The sequence below is a fragment of the Mixophyes fleayi genome, chromosome 5 (genome assembly GCF_038048845.1).
Source record: "Mixophyes fleayi isolate aMixFle1 chromosome 5, aMixFle1.hap1, whole genome shotgun sequence".
Classification (NCBI taxonomy): Eukaryota; Metazoa; Chordata; class Amphibia; order Anura; family Limnodynastidae; genus Mixophyes; species Mixophyes fleayi.
In genome coordinates, this window is record NC_134406.1 from 236,952,735 (window position 1) to 236,968,980 (window position 16,246).

General features: G+C 40.1%; 1 protein-coding gene across 1 annotated transcript in view; it reads right to left on the reverse strand.

Moving 5' to 3' along the window:
* Positions 1-11,662: 11,662 nt before the first annotated feature.
* The window catches only part of PEX2 (peroxisomal biogenesis factor 2), a 12,706-nt gene continuing 8,122 nt past the window's right edge, over positions 11,663-16,246 (reverse strand). The window contains exon 3 of the mRNA XM_075213682.1: positions 11,663-15,933. Within this exon, the coding sequence (XP_075069783.1) occupies positions 15,008-15,928 (921 nt within the window). The 5' untranslated portion in view covers positions 15,929-15,933 and the 3' untranslated portion in view covers positions 11,663-15,007. The remainder of the gene's footprint in view (positions 15,934-16,246) is intronic.

Sequence of the window (16,246 nt, forward strand, 5' to 3'; positions counted from 1 at the left end):
ATCCTTCCTCTCCCATAACTTCCCCTATCCTGCGCACTCTGGAATGCAAGATCTGTCTGCAATAAGCTCACTCCTATTCATGACCTCTTCCACTCCCCCTCCTTTAGTTTTCTGGCCCTTACAAAAACATGGATCTCCCCATCTGATACTACTTCCCCTGCTGCACTCTCCCACTGGGATCTCTCCTCCCACACACCCCATCCTGGGGACTGCCAGGGAGTTGTTGTAGGTGTTCTAACTTCCTTATCAACTTTCCTATTACTACAGCTGTCTCTAAACTCCTAACTTTCACTTCCTCCTATGGCCTCTGCCAATGGACTACTTCCACCGCCCACCGTGATGGTCACACCCTGGACCTAGTGTTCTCCCATTTCTAGAATTCTATCTATAATTCTGACTTCACACTATTTGACCACAATCTTCTTTCCTTTACCCTCTCTTTACCTCCTGCCCCACCTCTTCTACCCAAAGTCTCTCGCACGCAGCGTCCCATCAACATTGACCCCATAATTTTTGCATCCTCTCTTGTACCCCTCCTAGCTCCCATTTCTTCCCTATCATTCCCCAATGCCACTGTCACTCTTTACAACTCCTCTCTCTCTGTTGCCCTTGTCACTGCAGAACCAGCCACCTCACCCAATCTCTGCCAATCTCAACCCCAACCCTGACACTTCCCCTCTTACTCGTCTCCTCCAAAAGTGCTCTCGCTCCTCTGAATGCCAGTGGAGGATATCCCGCTCCATTGCTGACTTCATCCACTTTAAATTCATCCATTTCTCCTCCTATTTTCTCATTCACCCTTGCTAAACAAACCTATTTCACATCCTTCATCTCCTCCATGTCCAATAAACCCCAACGCCTCTTCACTACCACTAATTCTTTACTGTGTCCTCCCCACCTCATCCATCACCGCTCTTGGCTTTGCCATCTACTTCAAAATCAGATTGACTCTATCCACAATGATATCTGCTCTCACCAGACTCACCTTCCCCACTCTCTATCACTCACTGACTTCTGTCCCCTTCACTCAACTGAAACTGCCCTCGCTGAAGTAACAAACGTCTTACTCAGCTAATTCAAAAGGTCACTTATCCCTTCATGTACTCCTCGACCTCTCTGCTGCTTTTGACACCATCGATAATTCTCTTCTTCCCGCCACTCTTCACTCCCTAGGTCTTCGCAAAATAGCTCTCTCCTGGATTGCCTTATATCTCTCTGGCCATCTCTGCTTACGGCTCTTCCTCCCCCCCTCTATCACTTTCTATTGAAGTCCCCCAAGGCTCTGTCCTTGGCCCTCTGCTCTTCTTTCTACACCACCTATCTCAGTGAATTTATTCAATCATTTTGCCTCCAATACCAATTCTATAATGTTGACATGCAAATCTTTCCTCCCCTGATCTCCTTCTGCCTTCCTAACCCAATTATCTAGCTATCCCTTGGCTGCACCTACGTGGATGTCACAGCGCTTCCTCAAACGCAACATCTCCAAATCAAAGTTCATCATCTTTCCTCCCTCCAATGTTGCTGTCCCTCACAATATCCCCCTCTTGTCGGACACCATTACTCTCTCTCCTGTGACCCAAGCCCGCTGCCTTGGAGTCACCCTTGACTCTACCCCCCATATCCAGTCCCTCACCAAATGCTGCCACTTACTCCACCATAACATAATGTAAATCCATCCCTTCGTCTCTTAGGATGCAATCAAACTCCTGGTCCATTCACTCATTTCTTGCCTCGACTATTGCAACCTCCTTCTCACTGGCCTTCCTGTCTCTCACTTGTGTGACCTTCAATCCATACAGAATGCTGTGGCCTGGCTCGTCTTCCATTCCTGTCACTCCTCTTATGTGTAAATCCCTTCATTGGTTCCCCGTTTCAGAATTCAGTTCAAGCTCCCTACTGTCTCTTACAAAGCCCTTACTGACACTTCTCCCCTTTACATCTTTGACCTTTCTGGAGGTACATACCTACCTGACCACTCCGCTACGCCTCAATTCACCTCATTACCACCTCCCATGCTTGCTTCCAAGACTTCTGCAGTACTGTCCCCATTCTTTGGAACTCCCTATCCCGCCTAACTTGACTCTCACCCAACCTTTAGTCCTTCAAACGCTCACTTAAAACTCGCCTTTTTTATCACCTCCTGACCATCTTATCGATCACCTCCTCTTCCTTCGCATGCCATCTCCATTTTTTTTTAACAAGTCCTACTGTCTCTCACCACACCTCCCTCTAGAATGTAAACTCTCAAGGGCAGTGTAATCTCCACCTATTGTCCCATGTCTTTACGCTGGCTGACTCTTGTACGTCCTGTCATGTATTTTGGAACGCTCTGTGAGAGTCCCCATAGCATTACTCACACTCATCTGTGCCACTTATATGTTTTACTTCATCTAGTTGTTATTTGCTTCTGTATTCAGTGCTACAGAACCTGTGGTGCCTTAATAAATAGATAATAATAATTATGGAGCCACCCCTCATTGATTGTAATTCCCATGCATCTCCACTTCCTGCATTGTTAAATAGTAACACAGGTACAGAAATTTCTACTTGCACAATTTTTTTTTCTTGAGCTCTGTACTTTTAATTGAAAATCTGGGGCCTGATTCATTAAGGATCTTAACTGAAGAAACTTCTTATTTCAGTCTCCTGAACAAAACCATGTTACAATGCAAGGGGTGCAAATTAGTATTCTGTTTTGCACATAAGTTAAATACTGACTGTTTTTTCATGGAGCACACAAATATCAACTTTAAATTTCAGTGTACAAATAGCCTATCAAGTATTTGTGTGCTCCATGAAAAAACAGTCAGTATTTAACTTATGTGCAAAACAGAATACTAATTTGCACCCCTTGCATTGTAACATGGTTTTGTCCAGGAGACTGAAATAAGAAGTTTCTTGAGTTAAGATCCTTAATGAATCAAGCCCCTTATTCTTAAAATGGGCTGCTCACAACCAATCAGATATTTAATATGCTATATTAAGTATATCACTAAACACTCCCTCCTCTTCAAAGAAGTCTAGGCTCAAATATGTCAAGTCCAGCAGGTTGCATTTACACCAGCTGAGGGTACAACTCCTTTAAGAACAGATTAATGAAGGATCTGTGCAGGTAACCAAACTCTATTGTACACATATGACACCAGGGTTAACAATCCTTTAAATGAAAGGCTTGCTGGATGAGGGGTAGGTAATCCAGTCTGCTAGCTATTATTTATTGCACTGTCACTTTAACAAATCACTTTTAACATTGAATAATAAATTACAGTGTCTCATACCCCCCAACACTGGAAGACTTCAAAGCGAGACGGTTAAAAAATGGGGGCGTATCTGTATCATGGGGGCATGTCCATACCAAATGGGGTGTGGTTATACACCCACGGGAGTGCATCTAACCCTCTGGTAGCGCTAGGCCACCCCTTAACCTCCTTGCTATCCCCAAAATACCCTTTCAATGCATTGTGTGCAGCACACGTTCTCTGTTGCTCTGTTAGATTTACCTTCCAACATTCTGGTCCAAGCCAGACAAAGCTGTCCCGATCATAAGAGTGGGACAAAGCACAAAAATAGGAAATAGGGACACTTGGGAGGTATGATCTCTTCATGTTAGCTTATCCTTTATTTTTTTGCCTCTTACATTTCAATGCAGCAACCTCAATGAAGATATACGTTTCCATGAGAGTAAATTAAAGATAGTTGCAAAAGCAACATTTTAAACACAGTACGACCTGCACAAATCTTAAAAAGGTTTGTAATATGCTATTTTGGTTTAATTTTAGTTTGTATCAAAATGACAAATCCATTCTAAATTAGGTGGTCATACTACAAAGTCCAGAAATCTTTATTGAAATGCAAATAAACAAAATAAAAGGATTGTAAAGAAATTTCTGCTATGAGATAATTTGCTGTATAATGCACGTGTTAATGGAAAATGTCCTAACATCTATATATTGCGTGTTATGACAGAAATACAGCGTTAAATATAAGCATCTGGGGTATGATGGCAGCCAGTTAAAAGCATCATTGCAGTCAGAAGCTGCAGCTTTCTGATATCTCAAAGGATGGCAAATGGTTTACGGATGACTGGATTTTAGGCTCATTTTGCAGATAAGATACATTAAGTCCTGTGACTGTGCTACAGACTTTAACCTCTATAATCCAGAAGAGATTTCACTCAAAAGTATCCTGTACAGACTTCCCACCCTGTAATGCGTGGATGAATACAGCAACATCAAAGCAGTACACATGAAAAATAACTATACTAAAAAGTAATTGCTTACATTTGAATTGTTGAATGTAAGGGGACCATCACATTTTCTTCATTTTGTTTACTAAGAGTCCTAACAGACCTTCCAATAGGACTTTCCATTCAAAGATCACTTCAACTACGACTAAATGACACCACAGTGCATTAAGCAGTGTGACACCATCAGGGGAATAGGTACCATCTCCTGGGGGAAGATGGCGACGAACAGCAGCAGTAAACCACACAAGTCCAGAGGTTTCATGTTAAAAACCACAACTATCATCATCATCATCATCATTTATTTATATAGCGCCACTAATTCCGCAGCGCTGTACAGAGAACTCATTCACATCAGTCCCTGCCCCATTGGAGCTTACAGTCTAAATTCCCTAATATATACACACACTCACACAAAGACAGACAGAGAGGGAGACAGACAGAGACTAGGGTCAATTTTTTTTTTTTGATTGCAGCCAATTAACCTACCAGTATGTTTTTGGAGTGTGGGAGGAAACCGGAGCACCCGGAGGAAACCCACGCAAACACAGGGAGAACATACAAACTCCACACAGATAAGGCCATGGTCGGGAATCGAACTCATGACCCCAGTGCTGTGAGGCAGACGTGCTAACCACTAGGCCACTGTGCTGCCCAACTAGTTTATTCACCAGCTTGCAAACAAAACAAATCAAAACATAAACAAAATCCTAGCCATCTGGCTACTAGCGAATACATTTTAGTGACACCCTCTCTCAGGTGTTGGATCTTGTGTCCAAACACATACTCAACATATCATTGCTCACCACAGCAGAGTCTCTCAGGAGCCACCTGGCCTCCTCCCCAGGTTGAGAGACTGTTGCTTCTAGCTGCATTTTAACAGGCACCTCTCAGGTGCAACTCCTGATCAGTCTGTTTAGAGACTGGCAGATCAGAAGACCCGGACTGGGCCTTATGTATGGAGCCCACCCTTCTCTTTCTCCATACATAACACCAGGGACCCCTACCATGTTTTGTTAGCGCAGGGAAATAGCCTGTAGGAAGCTTTACCCACACATCTACACACTCTCCATGGTGTTTTAACGTACATAATGCTGGAAGCCTGGGACACATACCTTTGCCATTTAGCCTCCTTCCAGTGACTATCACAGCAGGTGTATGGTTGCTGGTGACCATTTTGACACCACAGATCCAGTGCGGATAAAGCCAAAAAAGTCAGCACACATCTGTTATAGAACTGGACCGTCTCAAACATGCTAACGGTAAAGAAGAACTTGAAAGCGTGCAACAAGCTCAAACACCGTTTAAAGCAGGCCTGTCCAACCTGCGGCCCTACAGGTGTTGTAAAACTACAAGTCCCAGCATGCCCTTCCAGCTAGCAACTGGTTGTCTACCGGCAAAGCATGCTGGGGCTTGTAGTTTCACAACACCTGGAGGTTGGACAGGCCTGGTTTAAAGGTCCAATCTAATATCACTTGTCATTTTTATCTACACAAACTTGCTTTCTTTCCTACCCATTTTAAGACTAGGAACCAAAAAAATAAAAATAGTCTTTCAAATAAAATATACACATTAGTAATTCTCTGAAACATGTTTTAGGTGATTGTTCACTTTAAGAGTAAGAAGTCTTTGTCTTCACCGTCTTGGCTGCCGCTTCGGAGGTTTACACTGGTTTGTTTTGGCTCCAACTGCCCAACTTCATTTCACATTGCTGTTCTCATGCATTTATCACTAAGTATATGCACAATAAATTAGCGTAATTAGTGTGATTACTGAAAATAGGACACAGAAATGTTCCACAAAGTCAGACGGCTGGAGCCGAGCAGAGCTGAAATGAATCTCTAACTGGTGACAGCCGTATATAACTACTGCTGCAAGCACAGAGTAATGGAGGACAAGGACATTTAAGGGTAGGAATAAGAGACCATTGCCTAGAACAGTAGTGTTTGGACAATGAGTGCCAACAAGGTTGAAGATGCTATTCAAATACTTCTGTGGCTTTGTATGAAATGTTGGGACCTATTTATTTTTATTTGAGGATATTATACTACGAGCAGAGCTACACAGGTCAAAACATGCCGAGAACTCCCAATGCCTGCATGTTACAAAATATACATTATAAGATTGTGTAAAAGAGATACCTTCCAATGACTCAATGGCCATATTTTCCCCAACCTGCATTTCTGAATACAGAATTACTGCACACACAGGGGCAAACGCAGGATTTGTAGAGGGGAATTTCCACACCAAGCCACCAGTGAGCGTGACCAGCATGCATGGGGGCGTAGCTATAATTTTAGACAGTGCTTGGCTGCTCTCCAACTCTCCTATCCCCATAATATACATAGGGATTGCTGCATGCACTACTGTTAGGTGCACACAGCTCTCTTTTCAAGCAGAGTTGTGTGAAGTGGGAGCAGGGTCCAGCCACCTCAATTATCCAGTGCCCCAGGCTTGGAGAAGGGTTTCCAGGCACTAGATAACCACCTCTCGGTTTGCCTATGACACAAGTAGAGAGTTCGATTCAGCGTAATCTGGTAAAATGACACCATGTATTATGTGCTCCCCAAACATCACAAATTTGACTTTTTACCGTGCTCACTCTCTGCCACATCTGTAATACAGGTATATCTGCAGTGTGCTGCAACTAGTTTGTACAATGTGGTAAGTTTAAAGCCGTATCATATGAAATATCTGGTAAATATGTACAAAAATGACAGGTTAATATGCATTATAGTAAGATTCAATTATGTTTAATATGCCACAGGCTTATGTATAATGTTTAATTATGTGCAGTATGTGGTGTATGCGTTATGTCATATTTATGAACATTAGATAGGTTTAACTATTCACTGTGGCACTTTATACAGGGTGACTTGCTACACACTATTTATACTTGGTTATTTTGTGTCGCACCGCACCAACAGATAAATAGATATTATATATATAGATTTAAGTAACTCACTGCACTTGGTACATATGCTGAAAGCATTCCTCTTTGTTAAATCAGAATGTGGAAAGGAATGCAAAAAACTTACTTTTAGCCATCTATGTGTCATCCGTCTCTATCTAAGTACTTGACTTCTGAATGTCTTTTACTAAAAGCTATTCCTGGGCAACAACATAAAAAGGAGACAATGCAACAAACCAATAAACATAATCAAAACAGTATGTGTAGCACCTAAACTAATCTGTAGTTACAGCTGGATTATAGTCCTCATTAGGTTGTTGTTAGTTACAATCAACTACCTGTTTTCAAGACTAATGAGAAAACCAACATTGCTGGTGAGATATTATACACACAATCATAAGATGTATGAAGCAGAACGGCAGGGAGAATGTATAGAGAATATGATAAAGTAGAGGAACATGAAAATAACGGGGTTAATGGGAAAACAAGGTAGAAAAAAAATGAGGACTGAAAAGAATAACATACATGTGGAGATGGCGAGAAAAGGCCTTTTAACCTGTTTTTGGCATACTTGCCGACTTTCAAATAGTGAAGTCCGGGAGATCTCGGACAGGGGGCGTTACTAGAGGGCGGGCGGGGGCGGGGCACGGTCAATCGCGTCATTTTGCCCCCGTGATGGTAACATTGTTTTGTCACGAGCGCAGGGCCAAAATGACACGATTCACCACGAATCGCGTTATTTTAGGTAGAAAACTGCAGGTTGCGGGAGACTTGCTGGCTCTCGCGGGAGTCCGGGAGACCTACCCGGATTTCGGGAGTCTCCCGGACATTCCAGGAGAGTTGGCAAGTATGGTTTTTTGACAGGCTCAAAAGTTACTGAACATTCACATTTCGGGTAACAGCGTTTCTGTAAGCCATGCAGTCCTCCGTGTTATAGTCAAAGACGCACAAGTCCAGCAGTGCTTCATATGAAACATTCTTTTAAAAGGGAATATTTATCTGAAAGGACTTCCCCTTCCACTTTTGTCCCTGCACCTATATGCAACAAAAATCAGCCACATGGCTAAATTGATAGCTGGTACAGGGAAGAATAAAGGGCAGCCTGATTACTTTACGGTTCTTTTGCAAAACTGATGAGACAGCAAATGCTATTCAATCCCATTAACAAGACTAAGCACAGCCTTTTCTCTCTCTTACTCCCTCACAAAAAAAAATCCTCACATTCCTCACATCAGGATGGTGTGATACGGTTCCACAATTCGGGGAGATTGGAAATTACAGGGCATCTGCAATGAAATTGGTTTTCTGTGGAAAACAGATGAATCACTTACTGCCAATGACTGGGAGGAAAAAAGTACTTGTTTATGCCCATCTGTAATGAATTTTTATGAGGTACAGTTTGCTGTTTATAGAAAAAAAATCACTATACACCTAAGCTTCTAAAGATATAAGGTAATAGAATTCTGAATACTATGCTGGTATTATTGAAAGACAACAACAAAACATTCACCTGCATGAAGGCACAATAACAGCCACATAATCTCTTTTGCTGCAACCAAATTAAAAAATGCCTCTTGCAAGTGTAGGCAAAATAGAGGATAACAAAATTAATTAAAATATGCACAGAAATTCTGTGAAGCATCTCTGCATGTACCCTGAAAAATAAATGTACATAATTAATAAGATTACTCCAAATAAGACACAATTGTTTCGATATATATGTATTTACATTATTTAAATAAGCTTATCATTGACTGGGCACAAAATGCACTTTCACTATATTCACTGGACCCGACACCTAAATCAGCCAAGTAATCCTGGATCACAATAGGTTCAGCAAAATACAGTACAAAGATATGTATGTTGATACCGCAATGTGATTGAGCGCTTGCACTAGCAGGATACTTGTTATGGAAGGTTGTTAAACAAAAAATTGATTTACTGTTTTGTTTCTGCTCTGTAGCCCAAATCAAGTGCGATTTTATCAAAATGCCATTACATAAAAAGTTCTACTCTCTATTGTAAGTACCTGATCTGATTTTCTGTCGCTGGGCCCGATTAATTAGACACTAGTATAAAGATATTTGTGATAACATAACTTGCACTTGCTTTACTCTTATAGAAAATACAATATTGCCAACACGTTCTCTGGCAAAAAGAATTACACACATTTGTTTACCCTACTGAAAGGTAAGTAGAAGGATTGTCAAAATAGAAGGGGGTCTTATCAGAATTAGTACCCAGTGACTACAAAGTAAGTAATAGCTTTATAACATACCTAGGCTTATAATACCATTGTACTACTCGTGATCTGTTAATTGCAGACCATTTGAAAATGTATCTGGATAGAAAGCATTCACAAATATGTTTTACAATCTTCGGTCGAAATATAAAAATGTGTATTTTCCTTTGTCCATGCAGGGATATTCATGGACCAATCATTATATTGAGACGGTTATTTGAACTGGCACACATGATGGGGCAGTACGGTAGCTAAGTGGTTAGCACTTCTGCCTCACAGCGCTGTGGTCATGAGTTCAATTTCCGACCATAGCCTTATCTGTGTGGAGTTTGTATGTTCTCCCTGTGTTTTTGTGAGTTTCCTCCGGGTGCTCCAGTTTCCTCCCGCACTCCAAAAAAAACCCCCAAAACATACTAGTAGGTTAATTGGCTATTATCAAAATTGACCTTAGTCAATCTCTGTCTCTGGGGGGTATTCAATTGTTCGTCGGCCCGACTAAAAACTAGCGCTCTAAAACTATTACCGTTAATATGGTAATTACTTGCTGAATTTCAGCTCTGCGAGCTGAAATTCAGCGACTAAATTACCGTATGAACGGTTTTTATGCGCAATATTACCGTATTAATGGTAATAGTTTTAGAGCGCGAGTTTTTCGGCGGTCCGGATGAACAATTGAATACCCTCCTGTGTGTGTGTTAGGGAATTTAGACTGTAAGCTCCAATGGGGCAGGGACTGATGTGAGCGAGTTCTCTGTACAGCGCTGCGGAATCAGTGGCGCTATATAAATAAATGGTGATGATGATGCTCAGTGTCTACAGTCTATGTAAAGATATAGACAGACTGTAGACAATATTATTACATAGACCAATTGAAACCCTATACATTTTACTGAAGTAAGGACCTCCTTCAATGACCTAGATAGCTTAAAGGAAAACTGGTCCCACTGCTTCCCTATTGCATGCTAGCCAAGCCCAACAAAGGTAGACTACTATATTATCAGTTATAGGTGTGACATAAAAATAATAAACCTAAAAGCAGACAAATCTTTAGGTGTCATGCTATGACTTATTTAAATGCTATTTTTATAAAATGCATATAATTTATAGTACTGTATATAGCACTATTGTTATAGCATTTACAGTACTGTCCATTGATTTTGTTTGGACATAGTTCCAATGCTCAATCAAATCTACATTCTAATTTGTTTGTTTACTGGAACACTAGGAGAAAGTGAACAGCGTCACAAGCAGCAAAAACACTGGTATTTGGACGTGGCTGTTCAGCAAGTATCCAATGGCCATTGTTATACAGTCAATGCAATGAACCACTGACTGACCAAGAGAATTACAGTAGTATCCGTTGAAATGAGTGAAAAGTCTTTAAAAGCATTGCTATATATATTTCACAGAACTACATTATTTCAGCATTGTTTTGTAAGACAGATCAAAGTAAATTCCCGATTCGTTTCTCTAGGCTTGAAAAGCGCTCGCAATTCAAAGAATTTACAGTCAGTGGAACCAAAGGGGTTAATGAACATACATTCTTAATAGAAAGTTACCTTAAAAATGCATATTGCTTTGAAGCCTATCAAAGCCACTTACAGAGGAGAACACTAGTTTCCTATCAAGAGACCATACAATTTCAAAATACCTTAAAGAAAGAAAATTAAATTTTTTAATAAAAAAAAATAAAAAAAAAAATACCATGAAAGAGACATGGCTTTCCACTGCAGCTTTGGTAAAAAGAGAAGCAATCCATAGCAAGTGCTCTACGCTTCATCTAAGCAACGAAGATTAGGTTAACTATTCCTTTTCAAACATGGCCCATTGAATAAAAGCACAAATCTGTAGAGAACATTTTGGTTACCTAGGAGACTGCAAGCTACTCACTCAGACCCAGGCTTTTGCAAGCTCTGACCCGTTAAAGTATTTTTAAGATGTCAAGTTTCATAAAAATAAGCATGGCTTCAGGTAGATTACTTATCGCAACAATACACAATGTTTGTTATAAATTACTGAGTTGTAGCCGGTTAAATTGCTCTTTATCTAGCATTACAATCACTCACTATTTATAATGTTCCTGTATATTCTGCAGAACTGTACAATATATGCTGTGGTAATAAAAATGAAACAAAAACCATAATCACACAGTGAAACAAGACATATATTGTAGTCCATCATGTGGGATTAATATCTAAAGGAGGATGGAACATATTAGACATAAGACGTGAGAGAAGTAAAGAATAGATTTACCAAAGAGAAGAAAGGAAAACCCCAGAATGGGAACTTTAATATATTTGTGACTTATGCCTTGACACATGTTGAATTTTACAGTAAGTGGTGCATTAAAGGTTAAAGTTTAAATTCAGGAACCTAACAAAATGAAAAATGTTGCAATGGGACGCGCCTCCCGGTTCCCGGACAAACAAAAAACATGTAAAGACAGAAAGTTTAGAATATTAATTTTATATTACCAATTGTATTATTCTTTACATATCATTATGCCAAACAATTTATAAATCTAAAAAAAAAAACCCTGATTTTTAGTAAAACATTAAGGCACACATCAGATCTCACAGATCATAAAAACACAGTGATTAACACAGATCTAGGACTCCAAAGTTACAAAGAGCTAGGACTCTAACAAGTTATGTTACTTGCTGCAGTCTCCCAATGGTACACTGTACAAGGGTTGATTAGAGGGGTGATGCCTTTTTGGAGTACAATTGTTTTACTATGGGCTTGCTCTCAATTGTAAAGGGCTACGGAATGTGATGGCGCTATATAAATAAATTTTGTGGACTATGATAACGATAATATGACCAGCCCCAAAATAAAAGAAATTCCCAGTTCCCATCACAATAACATCACAAGGTTTTCATGGCACCCCAAATGCATAAAATTTGTAAATACAAAGTTCTGAATGCTGAATTTCTGCATTTTAATTGGGTACGTGGAACTGAACACAAAAAACTATAGAAAAAACCCCACAAAACTTTAACAATTAAACATGTTAAAGGGGTTGCCCACTTTTGGATATTTCCACCTTAATATAACCTATCACATCCACTGTGTAGTAGTGAACCTGGGACGCTCACATCAATGGGAGACTGTCCAATTATTCCCTGCTGAAAAGGGAGGACTGTAATACTGGTCTGCGGCACAGTACAGCTCCTGTTATTATGTAACTGTGGGTGTCAGACGGTCATATTAAAGGTTAGTTGTCCAACAGTGGAGAACACCTATAACTTCCTTGCAGCAACAATGGTTAGCGGTCTGCTGTAAGGACTAAGACAACGATAGGGAAGGCAGCATGATGTGAAGACTAGTCCATGTTATGTAATTTATTAGTTGCATGATGTCAGCCTGATTCTTCTGCAGAGAAGTGCATGTAGCTACTACTTTATTACAGGCTTTATTTCCACCAGGAACAGCAGAAAAGTAAATTAACAGTGAAGCTCTAATTTAGAACAAAATTTCACATAAGATCCAGAAAACAGATAAGGTGGCAGACATATTCATTTTATCATGTACACTCCCCAAAGCAGCAGATTAAGGTAAAGAAACTGGCACGTAGGTATTCTCTGACCCCAAACTAAGGAATTTAAAAGAGAATTGTAGTGTTTAGGTAGCTCCTCACTGTGTCACACAGACACTTTCAATGTTAGCTCTTCTCCAGTTCTTTCTAGAGCTCAAATCACTGCGGACACACCAGGAATGGGAAAGTCTCGTCCCATCACACGGGAGCACTCACACTCAGAGGACAGTGCAGGCAATGTCTTCAGAGCTTAATCACTCTCAAGTGACTTCCTCATTCACTTCCACGTTTCGGCACCAAGTGATATGAGCGTTATGAACATTTGCGAAACCACCCTTAAACAGAAGATGTTCAGTCCTATGTTATAAATATACAACACTTACTGTATGAACAGTAGCCCTATCAAACACAGACATTATGTAGTTTGGTTTATTTGCACATATGTTGTACAATTATGTAAAGCAATAGTTTATTTTCTACCTGTATAAACTAGCTTCCAGTTACTTAGCATGCTGCTTGTAATATTATTACAATCTTTTTGTTATTTATTCTGTACACTACACCTTGAAATGTAATTTACCAATCAGTATCATGGAATAAAAAATTCACAAACGGACTCTGGGATGTTTTTTCTTTTTGTATAAAGTGCCATTATTAAGTATACTCCAGCATATTTTTCCTATTGCATAAATCACTGAACTGAAAGTGGTAACACCCCCCCTGGCTGCGACAATCCACAACATTCCGTATAGCAGGAAAGTTGTTACAGGAAGTCCCTCTGCAGGCGAATGCTTTGGCATACTGTGCTCTGTATTACAATAGTCCATCTTTACTATACCAACCGAGAGAACATTGAGATAAGCAACAATATAGATCATTATTCTGAACATGTTGCTATGAACAAGTCACGCAGCCTAAATTACCTTTAAATTAAATACATTATATTCCCAAACATTTTAGAAATGAATGAGAACTCTAAACAGGAACTTTAGCAAATAACGCTTCCTTCTCCTTACAAGTAAAAACAACTACGGTAGGATCTCTTCAATGCCATGAGTTCATGACATGGGACAATCAGGGTTCTACTACTGGGAATGGGGGTGTAAGTTATTTGCAAATAAATATTTGCTCAGTGAAGTTCTTATTTAAAAATATAAACCTAACAGAAGAGGGGAGATCCTAAATACTCAGGGCTAGTTTGGAGTCTCCATGCTCTGGAAGGGTTGGTGAAGTGACAAGGGTCACTTTACCACTCTGTACGTCATCAGGATGGAGGATCAACATAAAAACTGTAGGTTTCTTGTCCAGACAAAAAATAATTTGCAACGTTGATTGTACTAAAGTATCACAAACCGAGCAGAGCGTGGATGTAAGGATAGCTTCTACATGAGTGGTCTCAGTACAGTAAAGGATCACAAACAGAGCAGAGCGTGGATGTAAGGATAGCTTCTACATGAGAGGTCTCAGTACAGTAAAGTATCACAAACAGAGCAGAGCGTGGATGTAAGGATAGCTTCTACATGAGTGGTCTCAGTACAGTAAAGGATCACAAACAGAGCAGAGCGTGGATGTAAGGATAGCTTCTACATGAGTGGTCTCAGTACAGTAAAGTATTACAAACAGAGCAGAGCGTGGATGTAAGGATAGCTTCTACATGAGAGGTCTCAGTACAGTAAAGTATCACAAACAGAGCAGAGCGTGGATGTAAGGATAGCTTCTACATGAGAGGTCTCAGTACAGTAAAGTATCACAAACAGAGCAGAACGTGGATGTAAGGATAGCTTCTACATGAGAGGTCTCAGTACAGCAAAGTATCACAAACAAAGCAGAACGTGGATGTAAGGATAGCTTCTACGTGAGTGGTCTCAGTACAGTAAAGTATCACAAACAGAGCAGAGCGTGGATGTAAGGCTAGCTTCCACGTGAGTGGTCTCAATACAGTGCAACCCAAAATTTCAGGCTAAATTAGGCATATAAATCATACAGAAAACCTTATTCCTACTTTGGAGGCAATTTTACAATCAACAAAATCACCATCAGTTGAAGTTGTACATTTTTATCTTCCAAAGTCTATAAAGTGTGAACCTCAGATATCTCGACCTTGAATTCTAGCGGTTGCAGACTGTGTACTTGGGTACTACACTTAGGGCAGGTAAAATACATGTCAGACATGTAATTACTTTTAATACAGTAGTAGCAAAAGACATGAGCACAGCCGATAGTATGAGGCATAGTTGGCCATTCTCCACACAAGCAGCATTCCTTGCAAATGACGGCTACGGATGGGTCAACATGGCGGGATCCTCTAATCGGCTTACACCAAGAAAACAGCTTTGATTTTAGCTTTTGCATGTTGATGAGGGGCAGAAGGAAAATTAGGAACTCTGCAAATCCATGCCACAAAATTTCTCTGTTCATGTACTCAAAGCCTACTTGACGCACATCTTGAGGCTTACTGAAAACAGACCGGATTCTGAGTAGGCGCTCGAACAAAGTAGCAAATTTGCCTTGCTGAAGAAAAATCAAGAAATTCAAAAGTCCACAAATCTTGAGGAGGCCAAACACAACATTAATGCAATATTTTGCTCTGGGAAAAGATGACCCAAAAGGGTGATTGCTGAATAAGTCATATGATCGTTCTTCCAACCATTTGCCTCCAACGGTAATAAGAGCAAACCATACTTTTTGCTGCTTATTGAGTGGTCTGTACTTTTTAGTCTGAGATAAATCATTTTTGTAGTGAATGTTCAAAATCGATTGGCCGACAGTTGCATTCTTGGAGTAGACGGTATATCGCCACAAAAACAACCATAAAAATGCTTTAATCTCTGGTTCAAAGCGAATCAAAAGTCCTGGTTTGAAGCCTTGAAAACAACTGTTAAACTGAGTCCAGATTAACTGCTCCAACGCCTTGTTTAATTCAATAGCATCCAGTTGACTTATTCTCAAGACAGGATTTATGTCTCCCATGTTGTTTTCAACAGCAGCCATTTCTCCTGCAGAAAAATAAATCAGGTTATTTAAGTGTATAACATTTATCTGAATGGTAACAAAATGTTAATTTAAATTCCTAAAAATGAAAATGTAATAACTGCAAAATTTTATGCAAGGCAAATAATACATAAAGAGAATTTATTATTAATGTGCCAGTGAGCACCATGACCCCATTGGGTGCAGATTCTGCATGTTCAGTTTTCAGGATATATATTCTACAAAATGTTGATGACATTCCCTGTTTATCCAGGCTAACTTACCATTATCTGGGTTATCCAATCCTTCCACTTCAGAACATTGATGGTGGATTTAAAG